Here is a 15,247-nt window from a genome sequence, read left to right as displayed (position 1 = left end):
TTTAATGTAGTATAACTTGTGACTATGAAAGAAATTTTGCAAAGGTGTCCCTCTGGCGTAGCTTGCCTACCAACAGCAATCAGGACAAAATATATCCCTGAGCTCAGCATGACAGCCTTTATATTTTATTCATTTATCCTTAGGAGATAGCCAGAGCTGAGTCTTCAGTCAGAGCAATGACTCACTGATTGTGGAGAGTGAAGATACACCGAGAATTTTCTCAGCTGGCAGAGTACTCCCAATGGTAGCAATCGCACAATGATGCTTAACTGTTGGAATATACGGATTCTATTCAAGAACTAAAAACAAAAGCTGTAATTTGATTCATGATTATAATAAAGGATGTTATTACAAAGATGCTGTAAGACAGTATACTTGGTATATAAAATTGTGAAGTACATCAACAAATTTAAAGATAGTATTAATACATTAATGCAAAAAAATTCATAGTGTTCTTTTCACTGTTTTAGTAGACATCTGTGTCCAAATGTTTAGTGGTTATTTCCCCAAATCAGAAAAGTTAAAAAAAAATATTTACTTAAAGGATGACCGTAAAGAAAGTTATGTGGTAAAAAGGAAAGAGATTCTGTCTATGACATCAAGGGAGTCATTCTAATTGATTCTTGTTATTTTGCTGATTTGTACACTGGGTATAAGAAAACTAACCTCATTTGTAAATTGCCTATTCTGTACCAAAAACACACCTACACACACCCAAACTTAGTTATTCACATGAACCTAAAATCAGCCTCAATTGATGGCCCCTACTGGAACCCTCCGTGTTACTTCCAAACATAAACCAGCTCAAGTTCTCTAAATCCAATAAGGATCTTGAACAGATAATTAATTTTCCTCCTTTTTTTGCTTTTTTAAGATTTGTTTATTTATTATGTATACAGTTATCTGACTCCATGTATGCCTGCAGGCCAGAAAAGGGCACCAGATCACATTACAGATGGTTGTGAGCCACCATATGGTTGCTGGGAATTGAACTCAGGACCTTTGGAAGATCAGGCAGTGCTCTTAACAGCCAAGACGTCTCTGTACCCCCTAAATCTCTTATTCGTAATTAACAACACTCTCATATCAATGAGTTTTCACCACAATAACTGTACATACAGCTTGGCTGAAAGTGTGAGTCTTTTATAAGAAAAAGATCTATGTTTAATACTACTATTAAGTTCAAGGAATAGACAGCTCTTTTGAGCTTGTTCGTCTTCAGGCGATATCTTAGAATCCTTCAGAATCCCTCCTTTTCCTTCTGCCAAAGGAGCCAAAGCTGGTAGCTCAACAGGAGCCAGGAAAATTCACCGGAGTCAATCTCGCTGCCTTCTTCTATTCACATGGAGACTGTGCAGGAGGCCTTGAGACTCCTTCCCCAGGGGAAGTGGGCCTCTCAAGTATTAAACACGATCCTCCATGAATGGGCCTCCTGCTCCTCAGCAGACTGTCAAGCCAGCCCTGTGTGACCCACCAGAACAGGTGGGCCAGGAAGCTCAGGGGTAGGTTTCCCATCCACATTGTTGTTTTCATAGCTCGATCGGGAGCCTAATAAATGAACCCTGAAACAGGGCCCAGGAGACCCTACCAGCAAGCCTGAGCTTTACCTCATCTGATGTGATTTATGGGTCATTTATTAAAATAGTTCTACCTCTCTTTGTCTATAGAGAGTTCAACATGTTTTCTTCTATCGTTCCCGAAAGTAAAATTCTCATTTGAAATTACATTTCAAGTTAAATTCTAATATTCACTTATTTCTGCCTTATAAATAAAACAGATAATAAAAAGGAAATCAGTGTACTTTTCCCAATATAAAGTAAAGTGTCACATATCTGCAATGTTCATGAAACATTTTTATAAATCATCATTAAACTGCGGTGTCCTTGGTATACCACATAAGAAGTAAAATATCTTATAAGCATCTCACTTCTTCAAAAATCGCAATAGAATGAAGCTTGATCGTTTTCTTCCTTGCGTCATGCGAAGCTCAGATAGGCAACCACCTCCGTGAACTGAGAGATCCTCTGTACATTTTATAAATGTTTTTCCCAGCATGTGCTTTGAGAGCAAAACGGGCTTTATATGACTAATGGGGTTGGCTTCAATTCCAGCTTCGTCACTTGCCAGTTGGCTAGCCTTAAGCAATTAAATTTCCAGCAATTAATATGAACCTTGGAAGGGAGGGCAACCATTTCGTTCTACCCTGCTCTATGCAAATTAGGTCGTGGAATATTGTGTATGTTTGCCGAACAAATGACCCTCTGGGAGCCCCAGTTCTTCATGATGGAAAGCAATAACTTAGTGCTGCACTCTACTCTGGAATTAAGACGATAACTTACTTGAAGGCCATGAACAGAAACTGTGACGCATAACGGGCATTCAGAAAAAAAAATTGGCTAAACGTAAATAAACTGAGTCACGAAGAAACAATTATCCTTCTAAAGAAAAGTCTGTCTCTAGCCACAATATTCATAAAATGAGCAAAGCATGACAACATGTAATTTGATAACAATTATGTTGTGTTCAAGGGTATGACAGTTCTTGATGCTACAAAGGACTGCTTTGTCACCCTTACTTACTTCTGCAATGGCATCCACAATGTTGGGACATCTCATTGTATTGAATCTGTGCAACAATCTCAAGAGATCACACTCCGTGTGGGTAAACTGTCTTGCTAGATTTTTAGATCTTCAAAAGCAAGCACAAAACTTCACATTTGTATCTGGCTAACCTAAATGGGTTTGCCGGTATTTGGTTCTTTGTGACTTCCCAAATGAGAGCTTTATGGAGGTCAGACAATAGCCAGTCAGTATAAGTTAATTTATTTAAACACGTAGATGAAGCAGTAACTTTCCAACTAGATCTCACTTAGCCTACATTGCAGACTTGCCCTAATAGTAATCATGTCAATATGTGTCCAATAAACCAAGATTACCGGGCAAAATATTTATTTTGTGCTAATTGCTCATACACCCCTGAAACTAAGATACAAATGTTATTATGTTATTTTGGTTAGCTTGGATGTCCCCTAACACACACACACACACATACGCATGCACGCACGCACGCACACACACACACACACACACACACACATACATACACCTCTGCCTGCCTATTCATCAACCTCTACAGAATCCTTCCCGTTCTACTTTCATTATTAAGACACAGGCTGAACTTAGGCTGCTACCTAAGAACTGTCTTGTGATACAGATTTGTGCACCAACTTTACACTGATACTTTTATATCCCTCTTAGAATGCAGGAATCTAGTCTTATCAGTGTGCCACTGAGTTTACCTAAGCTGACAGTAAGAAGCTACTCAGCCTAAAGTCTGTAGAAACATGGATGAGTTTTTGGTATTTTCTAATTGTCTTTTGTTTAAACATTTCACTGATTTTTTTATTAAAAAAATCATTTATATAGAAAATTAGCTTATAAATTTTAAAACAGCTAAGACTTCCCCCTACACTTTTTGCCAGAAAAAAATGAATAAATTTCTTTAATACAAATTATAACAATGAGAGTTTTTTAACTCATAAAAATACAGACAGCAAGGAAATTGAGAGCTGTGTTTACTACATAAGTGAGAATTAATTATGAAGCAAGCAAACAAAAACACTTCCTTACCAGTCTCTGATGTCCGCACAGAAAGTAATGAGGATGACTGATTGCCATGGCCAAGTCTGGTATAGGACCGGACAGAAATATTATAGAGGGTATAAGGTTTTAGGTCACTTAAGACTATATTTGTTGTGGAGGTGTTCTTGACAAACAAAGCATCCGCATCTTGATAAAGCACCTCATAGGCAATAATAATCCCGTTAGGTTTTTCAGGTGGAGACCAGTTCAATCTCATGTCACTGGGAGATACATCAGTTACTTTGACCTCTTGAGGCGAGGATTCTGGCACTGGGAAGGATAGAAAAAAAGGGTTAAAACATGTAATTTTTCATGCTTATTGTTTTAGACACTGAATTTTCCATAAGGTAGAGGTTTATTATTCAAGAGAATAATACCCTTCCCTTCCCTTTCCTTCCCTTCCCTTGCTTTCCTTTCCCTCCCTTCCTCCTTCCCTCCCTCCCTTTCTCCCTCCCTCCCTCCTTTCTTCCTTTTTCCTTCCTTCCTTCTTCCCTCTTCCCTTCCTTCTTCCCTTCTTTCTTCCCTCCCTCCTTTCCTTTGTTCCTTCCTTCCTTCCTTCCTTCCTTCCTTCCTTCCTTCCTTTCTTCCTTCATTCCTTCCATCCTTCCTTCCTTAATTAAAAATACACTGTACATTCTTACCATCTTCTGGAGTTCTTACAAAGACGTCATTTTCTTCTGACAAAGAACCTTCCCCAACATGAGTTGAGGCAGCCACTCTCATTTTGTATCTTGTATATTTCTTTAACCCTAAAGGACAGAAGCATAATTGTTTAAAATCTTTAAAATATAACATTTTTAGATTAGTGTCCTTCACCATGGGGCTAATGTGAATAATTTCTTAGAAGGACTGGTTCTCTCAGTCAGTTTCCATATACTCCTTGTCCCCAAATTCCTTGGTCTTCAAGGTTTTCCATGCAGATGATATTAGAGATCTTTCCTGTAATGTTAAGGCCATAACTTAAAGCTGAGGGAAAAAGAATTTTTGGCACACAGCAGGGATAACTGTCACATCCACCCTGTCAACTGAGTTGTTTCGGGTTATTTTCATGTGAGTTCATTTGTTCAAGTCCTCGATAATGAATTGTTTCTATGCCCTAAGTATAATATTTCTTAGGTTATGGGTATTTCTGTGAAAGTGGTGATGATAACCTTTTTTTATATTTTGTGGGTAGATGTAGTTGAAGAAATAGGCTGTATCATTACTGCCATAAATGTTTCTAAGATATACAAAAAGCACATGTCAACAGAGTCTGAAATGTGTCCTGCAGCATTTAAGAGGTATAAGAAGTGCACATTTCTATCAGAGGAGGAGGAGTGCAAAAAGAAACACGATGTTTCCTTCTACCTGTGATGAGAAAGCTGGTATCTACAGTAGTCATCTGGAAAGCTCTGTGTGTATCCAGTTCCGTGGCATAGATTGTATAATGAGTGATTTTCCCATTGGGGTATTCTGGAGGATCCCAATACAGCAAGATAGATGAAGAACTAATGTTTTTATAGTTTATAGTTTGGATGGCGCTTGGCACTTGAAAAGAAGAATGAACAGTTAATAGGAATGAAGAAGTCAAAGAATTAATAATACGAATAATATTTGCAAGTATTTGTTTCGGAAGGAAAGGCATTTGTACCTTGTTCACGTGTCCTAACCGTGAGAACTGTTGGTGGTCCTTCGCCCATGATGGTGAAAGCAGATACACTAATCGTGTGCTCGGTGTATGGTACAAGCCGCCGGATAACATAAGACAGCTGTTCAGCGGTGATGTCAGTTATGTGCTGATTCTTGGTGGTTACTATTTGAAATCAACAAGAAAAAATAGATTTTTACTCTATAATCAAAATTATTTTTCTCAATGAAACCTAATAAGACATATTAATATCTTCATGCCCTCTCATACACAGAACAGTAGACAAACAATTCATAATAAATGTAACCATTTTATGAATTTTAAAGACTCTCCAATATCTATAAAAAAAATCTTGTGCTCATAATATAGACTTTTAAGTTGCTATATAATGTTTTAGAACATGATAGCAGTGTTTTATGAAAAAGAAATATAACTTTCCAGGAATGACTAGTTGAGGTTTTCATTCCTAAAAGCAAACACTAGGAAGTAATTTAAGAAGGTAACATTATAAATCAGCACTAAACTTTAATTGTAGACTTCAAGAAATGGATGCTTTATTCAGATTCTAAATTCATCATGCATTTGCTAGTCCCCGTGATTGCTTACAGCAAACATTCTTGTTTAACACTTAACTGAAACATGCATGTGCCTACAAAAAGGTCTAAGACTTTTATTTTTAAATTTTGCATATGTATTTTTAATTAAGAACTACTAAATTTGATCTATATATAAGGAAACAGCTGTAGTAGAAACTGTGAGTCTTTTAGTTCTTAGTATTGAGCCAATTGGCTCTGCACAAGAAACATAAAGTCATAAAAGAAAGACGTATTGATTGGAATGTTATTTTCTTTTACTAATTCTACCATAAATAGAAGATCAGAAAACATTCATTTTGGAATGAGGCAAATATCAGATCATAGAAAAGGCAGTGAAATAGCATACTATTCCCACCCAAAATTTTTTTAAAATATAAGAAACAGGGTGGTCCTGTGTTATCTAATCCATACCTTCAATTTACCATGTATTACATTCTCCTTTCAGAAACAGTAAGCCTCACTGACCCCCAAAGAGCAAGTGTGCGCGGTAATGACATCACCACATCCCAGGGACACCTACACCTGTTGATCACACCGTGCACTGGAGTTGTAACTTTCTGACCTATTTACCTTTAGTGACATTTGAAAACCTATTTGTCAAGAGCTGCAGAGAATGTGGAGCCTGTAAATGATTTGAAGATATATTAATCCCTTCCCATCACACCTGCTTTGGCAACTGTAATAACTGATTGTCTATGCAGCTTGGCTAGAGACTCTGGGGTGCAACTTTCTCTAGGAGGAAGGTCAAATGGGTTAGAGAGGGCCAGTCACCACTTGGGTGGCATTTCCATTTGTTTCGTGAGGCTATCCGACAGTTAAAAAGAAATATCTGACTCCAGCCCATGGACCATTAATAACATGGTTGAACTCTAAACTCAGGTTCATACCTCTGTTAGCTATTGGTTTCAATGGCTTCAGAGAGAATTAAATTTTTACCTACCAACTGGTGAACTCTGGTCTTCGGCTCTAGTCCTGCCAGGAAAGTCACTGTATGGGGGGCTGTTATATATGAATGAAGCTATAGAGTGCAGGTCCGAAGATATCTCGGCAGAACCCTCATAAAATCCTATCATTGGTTCCACTAGGTTCATCATCTCTGGAGACATGGGGTTGTTTATATACTGTAATAAAAAGTCGGTATTTACAAAGAATGAAAACTCAATGCTTCATGACTTAAAATTTTGTCACTTTGGAATTATGCATCTTACAAGAAAATAACGTTTCTATAAGTATTGGGTTCTTTACTTTCCAAGATTTTGTTCTCAACTAAATCCCAGCACCATGGTAACATAATATGATCACTCTAGTTCTTATTAGATTGATACTGTATTTTGAGGGAAAGGAGGTATTAGTTTCAAGCATGTGTTGCTGTTCTACATGGTATATTTAGATATTTTCATGCTAAGTTTTTGTAACTGAAATAATTTAACTTCTCATCCACAAATAGTATTTTGAGCATATTATTAAATGTGTTTTTCTACCTTTTCTAAACATCTTCATTTGTATACTACTTATGAGTGACTGGATGTCTGCTTACTATCAATACTAGTGCTTTCATAAATTCTATTTAATCAAATAGATTGCAGACAAATAGGAAATTTTAATGCATAGGTTTGAAGCAGTGTTCACAGCACACCTGGCCATAGTTCTAAGGTAAATTGTCAGTAACTGTCCTTGTTCTTATATTCCACAATGTAATCTATACATGTCAAATCTACCATGGGAACAGATACTAAAAATATCAGAAGCAGATTACAGATGTATGTAGTGAAGGTGGGGGCAGGAATTGCCTGATGTCACCTCCTCTGTTGTTCCCAAACCAGTATAACTAACCACAGTAGAACAGATGAAAGGCTCTAGTCAAATGCCCGTATAGAATGTTTACTTTGAAATGAACATTAATCACTAATTTAGAAAGCATTCTCTCAAGAAGGTTAAGAACCACAGAAACATGCGGAGTTTGGATTCTAATCTGAACATACTGGTTAACATAGGCATTAGAGATAAACAGAAACAATTGATTATAATGTAGATTAGATGATGCCAAGACACTATCAGTAATTTTCCTAGTTACAACCATGTGATTATTAAATGGATTAAAATGCCAATTCTCGAAAGATCCATAGCAAGCAAGACTGATATGAAGTCTGGAGTTCATTTTTGAGTCCATCCATTGTTGCAATAATGGGAGCCTGCTGAGGGAGTGAGCATTGAGAACGATGTTAGCTGCTGAATGTAGGTAGTGGGTTGATGAGGTCTTACCATGCATTTTTCTCCATCCTACCTCCATACCTATTTGAAATTTCCCAAAATAAAACTTTTTACAGAGAAAAAAACGTCTCTTTTGCTTCCAATCTCACTTCTAAAACCCCCTTTAAAAGAATTTATTCTGATTCTTACAAACTAAATACTCTGATGCTTTAAAAATAAGTAATCAATTAATTATGTATGTTCTGATTATTTCTATGTTCTGGGACACCTGACTCATAGTTACCTTACATATTTTGGGTTGTCATTACTGCTGGAGCTACCACTAGACATTCTTTTCCTTGTTAGCATTGATTTGTTCAGTGTCTTTAAATTAATAGTAATAGTAGATGCTCAAGAGAAAAAACTCAGAAGGTAAAAAGTTATTAGAATAGTTCAATTAATTGAAATATCAGCAAACATGTTATTTAAATCCCAATTTTTCTGCAAAATTTAAAAAATGAGAAAATGATTTAAGAAAACCCCCAGCCTCCAAAATAACCCAGAAGCTAGGAAGATGACCAAGGCAGTGAAATTTGATGTGGGATTCCCCTCTGTATGTTATGAATATGTTTTATTGCTATTGGTTAATAAAGAAGATCCTTTCAGCCAGTGGTTTAACTGAGTAAAGCCAGGTGGAAAATTCAAACAGACATGTAGAGAGAGTCTGGGAGACACCATGTAGCTGCTAAAGAAGACAGACATGCCCCAGAACCTTGCAGGTAAACCACGAGCGTCGTGGTAGAGATGGATTAATTTAAGATGTAAGAGTTAGCTAGAAATATGCTTAAGCTATTGGCCAAACTGTATTGTAACTAATATAGTTTCAGTGTGATTCTTTCGGGTCTGGGTGGCCGGGAAACGAACGAGCAGTCTCTGACTACAAATGTTTATTGCATAATCTTGAGAACCTGAGTTCAGATCCCTCCAGCAGCTGCATAAATGCCAGGCAGCATGGTAGCCTGCTTGCAGACTCGGCTTTCAGAAGGCTGAGACAGGAAGTCCTCAGGACAAGCTGCCTTGCTAGAGGAGCTTCCTGAGCAGTCACTGGGCTCTTTAAAAAAATCCCATCTCAACAAAAAGAGTGGAAGAGATTGAGGGGAATACCACCCATCGGTCTTGGACCTCAATAAGCTTGTGAACATAAACATGCTCCCATACACATGAGAGCATGCATTCTCACGTGCACATGCTAAACATAAAAATGATAATAGACAGGTGGCTGTAGTATGTCTACTGACCAGCCACCATGGCCAAAATTATGAATTCTGGTTCTGTGAGAGACCCCTGTCTCAAAAGCCAGGGTGATGGCTCCTCAGGAGAGAGTCAATTTAAGGATGGGACCTCTGGTAGGTCGACAACACTCTGGTAGATGTTGTCACATATGAAACATATGGACAGCATGAACCAGAGTCAATGGGTTATTAAATATGAATAATTTATAGACATGATGTTAGGCATAGTAGGGAGGTGGGGGTGAATCTGGGAGGAATAAAGAGAGGGAATTAGGGTGAACATGATCAAAACACATGGAAAATCTCTAAGAATTAATAAAAACGTTTTTAGAACTAAATAAAGCAAAAAGGAAATACATCCTGATATCAGCCTATAAGTGAGCACACATGGGAAGACTCACACATGGCATGTGCATCCATTCTCACACACACACATAGACATGCACAGAGAGAGAGAGACAAACACACACACACACACACACACACACACACACACACACACACATACACACACATCGTTCTTAATCTTGGCCAGGAAAACATTTTGGGAAAAGATAGAGGATGCCCATAAGACCATCATTCATAATAGTATAAAGAACCTAGGAAAGAGAATCCGTGGTAGGGCAAAGTAAAGCTTTTCTATCTTCTTACAACTCATTTGAGCTCTGACTCCACAGGGAAATGGGGAAGGACATAAATCACAATGGTATAATTCAGAAACACTCTGGTATCCCAGCCAATAGGCGCTTGCTGGAATCACACAGCTGTTCCCACTATCAATCACTTGAAAATCTATCATATACAAAGCTTCGTGGATGACAACATGAGGTAGCACAAGGAGCTTCCCCTTAAACCAGTGATTTTGCCTTAAATCTCTCGACAGTTTCAACCACATGTCAAATAAATCTTGGCGAGGCAACCATAGCATTCCGACAATTAACTAAGCTTGAACAGACCTGTTGACAAACTGCCATTTTGCCATCAGAGTTGACTTGAAGGCTTTGGACTCCGAATCTCACCCCAATTCTAATTTCTATTGGAGAATTGCCCATCTCAAACCAGGGCAATGAATTGAACTCTGGTTTCCTATCAAGCTAGAGTGTTACAGACGAGCATGGATTGTCCCATGCTGAGACAAGTCCTCACGTGTTGTCTCTTTCAAAATGGCATTAGGTTAGTTGTCAGGCATTTCCAGTGAGAAAAGAGTGAATTTTAATAACAAAAGACAACTATATGGATTTAAACTTTAAAAAGAATGTCAAGGGGCAGAGGGAAAGAGGTAGTAGTACTAAAGGAACTAGACCAGAAAAGGAAAGCTCACTGCAACGCCAACAATTTTGACACCTAGTGAATGCAAATGACTGGACATGAGAACTGTTGACTTGTTGACTTTCCACATTAATTTGTTACTGGTCTTACCGTCCTGAACACTGCAGGATATTTAGCAGCATCCCTGGCCCATACCCACTAAAAGTTTATCCCCAGTTGTCACAAAGACAATGTCTTTAGAGGTTACCCTATGTTTAAAAAAAGAAAAGAAAAGAAAAGTTGCTCCTAGTTGAAAACCACTGAAGTAGGGAATGTCACAATTCATTAACCTGAAAGGCCTAGCATATGTTACAGAGGAATCCTTGGAATTTATGTGAAAGAGCTGGGAGTCTGCAGAGTTACATTCCTAATCCACCTGAATAAACCAACTTGATTTTACATGTAGTAACCGTCATTGCAACAAGTGGGATTTCTATCAGCTCAGACTCAGTGGAGTTCTGCTGAATTGAATTAGTGGGATGTCTGAGTTATTCTTAAAAGATACTCCTATTTCAATATGGCATTTGTATTGCTATCAAAAACAAGGAGTAAAAGGAAAGTTTAAAGTTAACATGCTTGAAAGCATCCTAAAGAATGCTGACTCTGGGCATTACCTGGGTGAGCAAATGTTTCAGGCTTTAATAGGGTTTCGCTCCATCTGTGCTCAATATACTCTCTCTAAGGCATTCCTACCTACTCAGCCTCCTCTGGACCGACTAACCAAGCTCTTTCTTCTGGTTCGCCAGGTGGAAGACACTGATGCACTTGAGGAAGGTGTAGGGTGAAAAAAACCATCAATGTTGATCTCTGAAGTCTATGATGCTAGCAGCCAAGTTGATGACTACTAGATAAAGTTGCCTCTGGCAATATCAAAATATGATTTTCAACTAGACGTCATTTCATAGAGGGATGACAACAACGATCTTTAGGCTTCAGTCCCAAATGAATAAAGTTTACAAAAAATTAATTTTAATCTTTGTTTTAATAGGAGAAATTTTCACTAATGGAGAAATTAGTTCTGCTCTGTATAGATCTAGTTTAACTCACTATAGAACACTATCCTGAGTTAGGTGAAAGGATCACTGTCACACTACAAAACGCACACAGGAGAGGGACTCAGTAGAAATGATCTGGAAACCAGAACTAATGAGAAAGGGAAGCTGTTGCATAAGAAAACTTTCCATCCACAGTAAAAAGTTAAAGCTTCATGTATTATTGTATTAATATTCAGAACAACATCTTAGGGTACCATATGTCAAATAAAACACTGACCACTTGTGCCCACGAGATGTCACCTGGTCTCGCTAATGACATTTCAGCTCCCTTCTATGGTCATGTGATCGAATTAATAAGACTATTGATCACAGAGTAGATTAGATTGTATTTTCGTGGTTTCAAATCCCCAAAGATCACTATCAGTAATACGACAAGTCTAAAAGGAGAGCAGGGAGCAGGGAGCCTTAGTAAACATTGTCAAACAAATATTTCAACTGCATACCGATGAAGAATCAAAGTATCTCATTTGGTAACCCATACCTATAAAGAATACGGTATGTACTCACTAATAAGTGGATACTAACTGTAAAGCAAAGCCTAATGAGTCTGTAGTCTATGACCCTAAAGAAGCTAAGTCAGAACTTGAACCCTAAGAAAAACATATATAGATACACATGGAAAGGGGATATAGACAAGATTGTTTAATAAAACAAGGAGCGTGGAGGTGGGGGCTGTTTAGAGAAAGGGTTTCTCGATAGCTTTGGAGCCTGCTTTGGAACTAACTCAAACTCAAAGATCTGCTTGCTTATGCCTCCTGAGTGCTGGGATTAAAGGTGTATGTGACACCACCGCCTAACTAGATTGATAAATATCTTAAATGTCATCATAAAACCTTCATCCAGCTACTGATGGAAACAGAGGCAGAGTTAGTCAGCGGAACACTGGGCTGAGCTCCCAAAGTCCAGTTAAAGAGTGCAAGGACGGAGAATATGAGCAAAGATTAAAGAGCATGATGGAGACACCCACTGAAACAGTTTACCTGAGCTAATGGGAGCTTACCAACTTCAGCCAGACAAGGAAGGGGCTATATTCAGGGTTCAATGTTGGTACACACCTGTAACTTAGAGATCTGATATCAAACAAACAATCAACTGCAAGATGAAGTGCTGAGATTTAAGAGTGTTGGGGAAAAAAGAGCACTTGGAAATATCTCTATAAAGATGTTAGACAATAATAAGAACATCTGTTAGCTTTGCTGTTTTCTTTAATCATTTAAATCCAAAACCTTGTAAAGTTGCACTGTATAAAAGGAGATGAAGAAATGCAGAACAAGTGGTTTAAAAGCTGTATAGTAAGGACTAGAAGGATGAATTTAGGAAAGGAAATATATTCTTTCAGAGAAATGTATTTGACACTGAGGTTACATGAGACTCCTAAAGAGATTCCCAAGATTTAAAGTGCTCTTGAAACAGAAATGGAGGTGAATGGGAAGAGAGAGTACCTAACCGGAGAGAAAACCCATAACAAGAAAACAAGATAATCAATGTGTATGTTAGTCCATGGATTTTTATCTGTTGTGTTTTTCTCCTACCCCTGTAAGATATGTGAGGAAAAATTTAGAAAGGGGGAAGCATGAGTTGGCAAGAAGACTCAGTTGGTAAAGCCTAGGGAACCTAAGGGTCAAGGATCACATGATCAGAACCAGTACAAAAAGCTGAGCATGGTGACATGCATCAGTGCTCCCAGTGACGGAGAGAAACGAGGCAGATCGTTTTAGTTAGGGTTTCTATTGCTGTGAATAGACACCATGACCACAACAACTCTTACAAAGGAAAACTGTGGGTGGCTTACATTTTCAAAAGTCGAGTCCATTATCATCAAGGTACGACATGGTGGCATGCAGGCAGACATGGTCCTGGAGAAGTAGCTAAAGGTCTTACATCTTGACTCAGGGGCAACAGTAAGCGGTCTGTCTTACTGGATGTGGCTTTGACCAGTATGGATCTCAAAGCCAACCTCTACAGTGATGTGCTTCTTCCAACAAGATCATCTCTACACCAACAAACCACCCCTCCCATGAGAGTCACTCCCTCCCTTTGAGGGTCATTTTCTTTGAAACCAATACACAGAGATATACAGATCTCTGAAAACGCCTGGGCCGGCCATCCTTGCCCATGTAACAAAGTTCTGGGCCAATGAATGATCCTGCCTCAAAAGAAAATAGAAAATAAGAAGTCACATAAGGAGTTCCGTATGAGTACATGGCATATGTATACTTCCAACCACACATACACGCCATATATAAGCACGCACACACACTTTAAAAATATATGAAGCTAGAAATTCTTTATAGCTTGACTTGACCAAGGTCACAGTTGTAAAGCACAGCAGAGACAGGCCAAAGACCCAAAGTTCCTTCATTTAGACCTTCCATTGTATCTACCACCCCATATTAATGTTCTAAAGTGAACACGGCAATCATTCACATGAGGAGGTAGAGCACCTGAAATGAATTTGGTGTAAGTAGAAATGATACCTTTACAGACATAAGAATGAGTGACTCTTCTTAAGAGGAGTTTAGAAATTGAATGTCCAGTAAAGGGAAAGCTCTAAGGTCAAAATTAATTCCAGTAAGTCACAAATATCAGCATAGAATGTACTACAATGTCAGCTGCATTGATAAACTCTTGATACACATCATCCATGAAGTCCTATCATTGACCCTTCATTATAGGAAATGGTGTAATTCTTAACTTAAATCTCAAGTCGTAAGAGTTAAGCCTCCTTTCCCAGGATTAAGCCATCAGTATTAGGAGAACCAGACACTAAGCCCTAACCATTTGCCTTCTACACCTACATGCTTAACCATTTTATCTTGGCTAAATTGGTTATTAAATATGGTCAGGTCCATATTTAAATGCACATTGGACGACTCTAATAATAATGCTCTTTCTACTATGTTTCAGAATCTCCATCTGGTCCTTTCAGAACCTTTTAACTCCTAACTTCTAGCAGAAAACAGGTGTGTCTGGCCGTTCAACAAATGCTTTTAGTGAACTTGGGAAACCTGTCACCTGGTTCAAAGAAAACCATGTATCTATTTTAAGATGTCTTCAGCAGCAACAAATGTTTAAGCTTCTGCTCTTTGATGAGACGCCAACTAGAATATCAGAAAACATATAACTCAGGATCCATTACACAGAAGAAAGAACACAACACACGACTGAAGTTTAACCTGGGGGTGGAGGTGGGTAACTTAGAGTGAGAAATACTGAATCGCTACATAGCATTGAGGACCACAGTGAAATCAATGCCAGAGTTAAAGGAAGTCGTCTGGTACCAGAAATAGATGGAGTGGGAGACAGAGAATGGTACTATAGTATAAGAATAGAAATTCTGAACTAAAAACAGCAGAAGCCAATTTCTTAATAAGCATCACATACATCTCTAATGGTCCACTGATTGCTACTCTGTTTCTAAGTACACATAGCCTTAGAGTGCCCCGGGGAGGATATGAGAAGTCTGGGGACTTCAAGGGTTCTCACAGGTGAGTGACTGGCTGGACTGAAGAGTAGACAGTGCCACAATCAGCCATCT

General features: G+C 38.3%; 1 protein-coding gene across 1 annotated transcript in view; it reads right to left on the bottom strand.

The window, feature by feature from the left end:
* Ptprq (protein tyrosine phosphatase receptor type Q) overlaps positions 1-15,247 on the bottom strand; it is a 189,302-nt gene that overhangs the window by 154,464 nt on the left and 19,591 nt on the right. Inside the window, exons 10-14 of the mRNA XM_048418794.3 lie at positions 6,805-6,985; positions 5,272-5,433; positions 4,989-5,168; positions 4,283-4,390; positions 3,630-3,911 (exon numbers count right to left, since the gene is read on the bottom strand). Of these exons, the coding sequence (XP_048274751.3) occupies positions 3,630-3,911; positions 4,283-4,390; positions 4,989-5,168; positions 5,272-5,433; positions 6,805-6,985 (913 nt within the window). The remainder of the gene's footprint in view (positions 1-3,629; positions 3,912-4,282; positions 4,391-4,988; positions 5,169-5,271; positions 5,434-6,804; positions 6,986-15,247) is intronic.

Source organism: Myodes glareolus, chromosome 26, assembly GCF_982192425.1.
Source record: "Myodes glareolus chromosome 26, mMyoGla1.1, whole genome shotgun sequence".
Taxonomy (NCBI): domain Eukaryota; kingdom Metazoa; phylum Chordata; class Mammalia; order Rodentia; family Cricetidae; genus Myodes; species Myodes glareolus.
The sequence above is the reverse complement of the archived record's forward strand: the minus strand, read 5'-3'. Positions and strand labels throughout refer to the sequence as shown.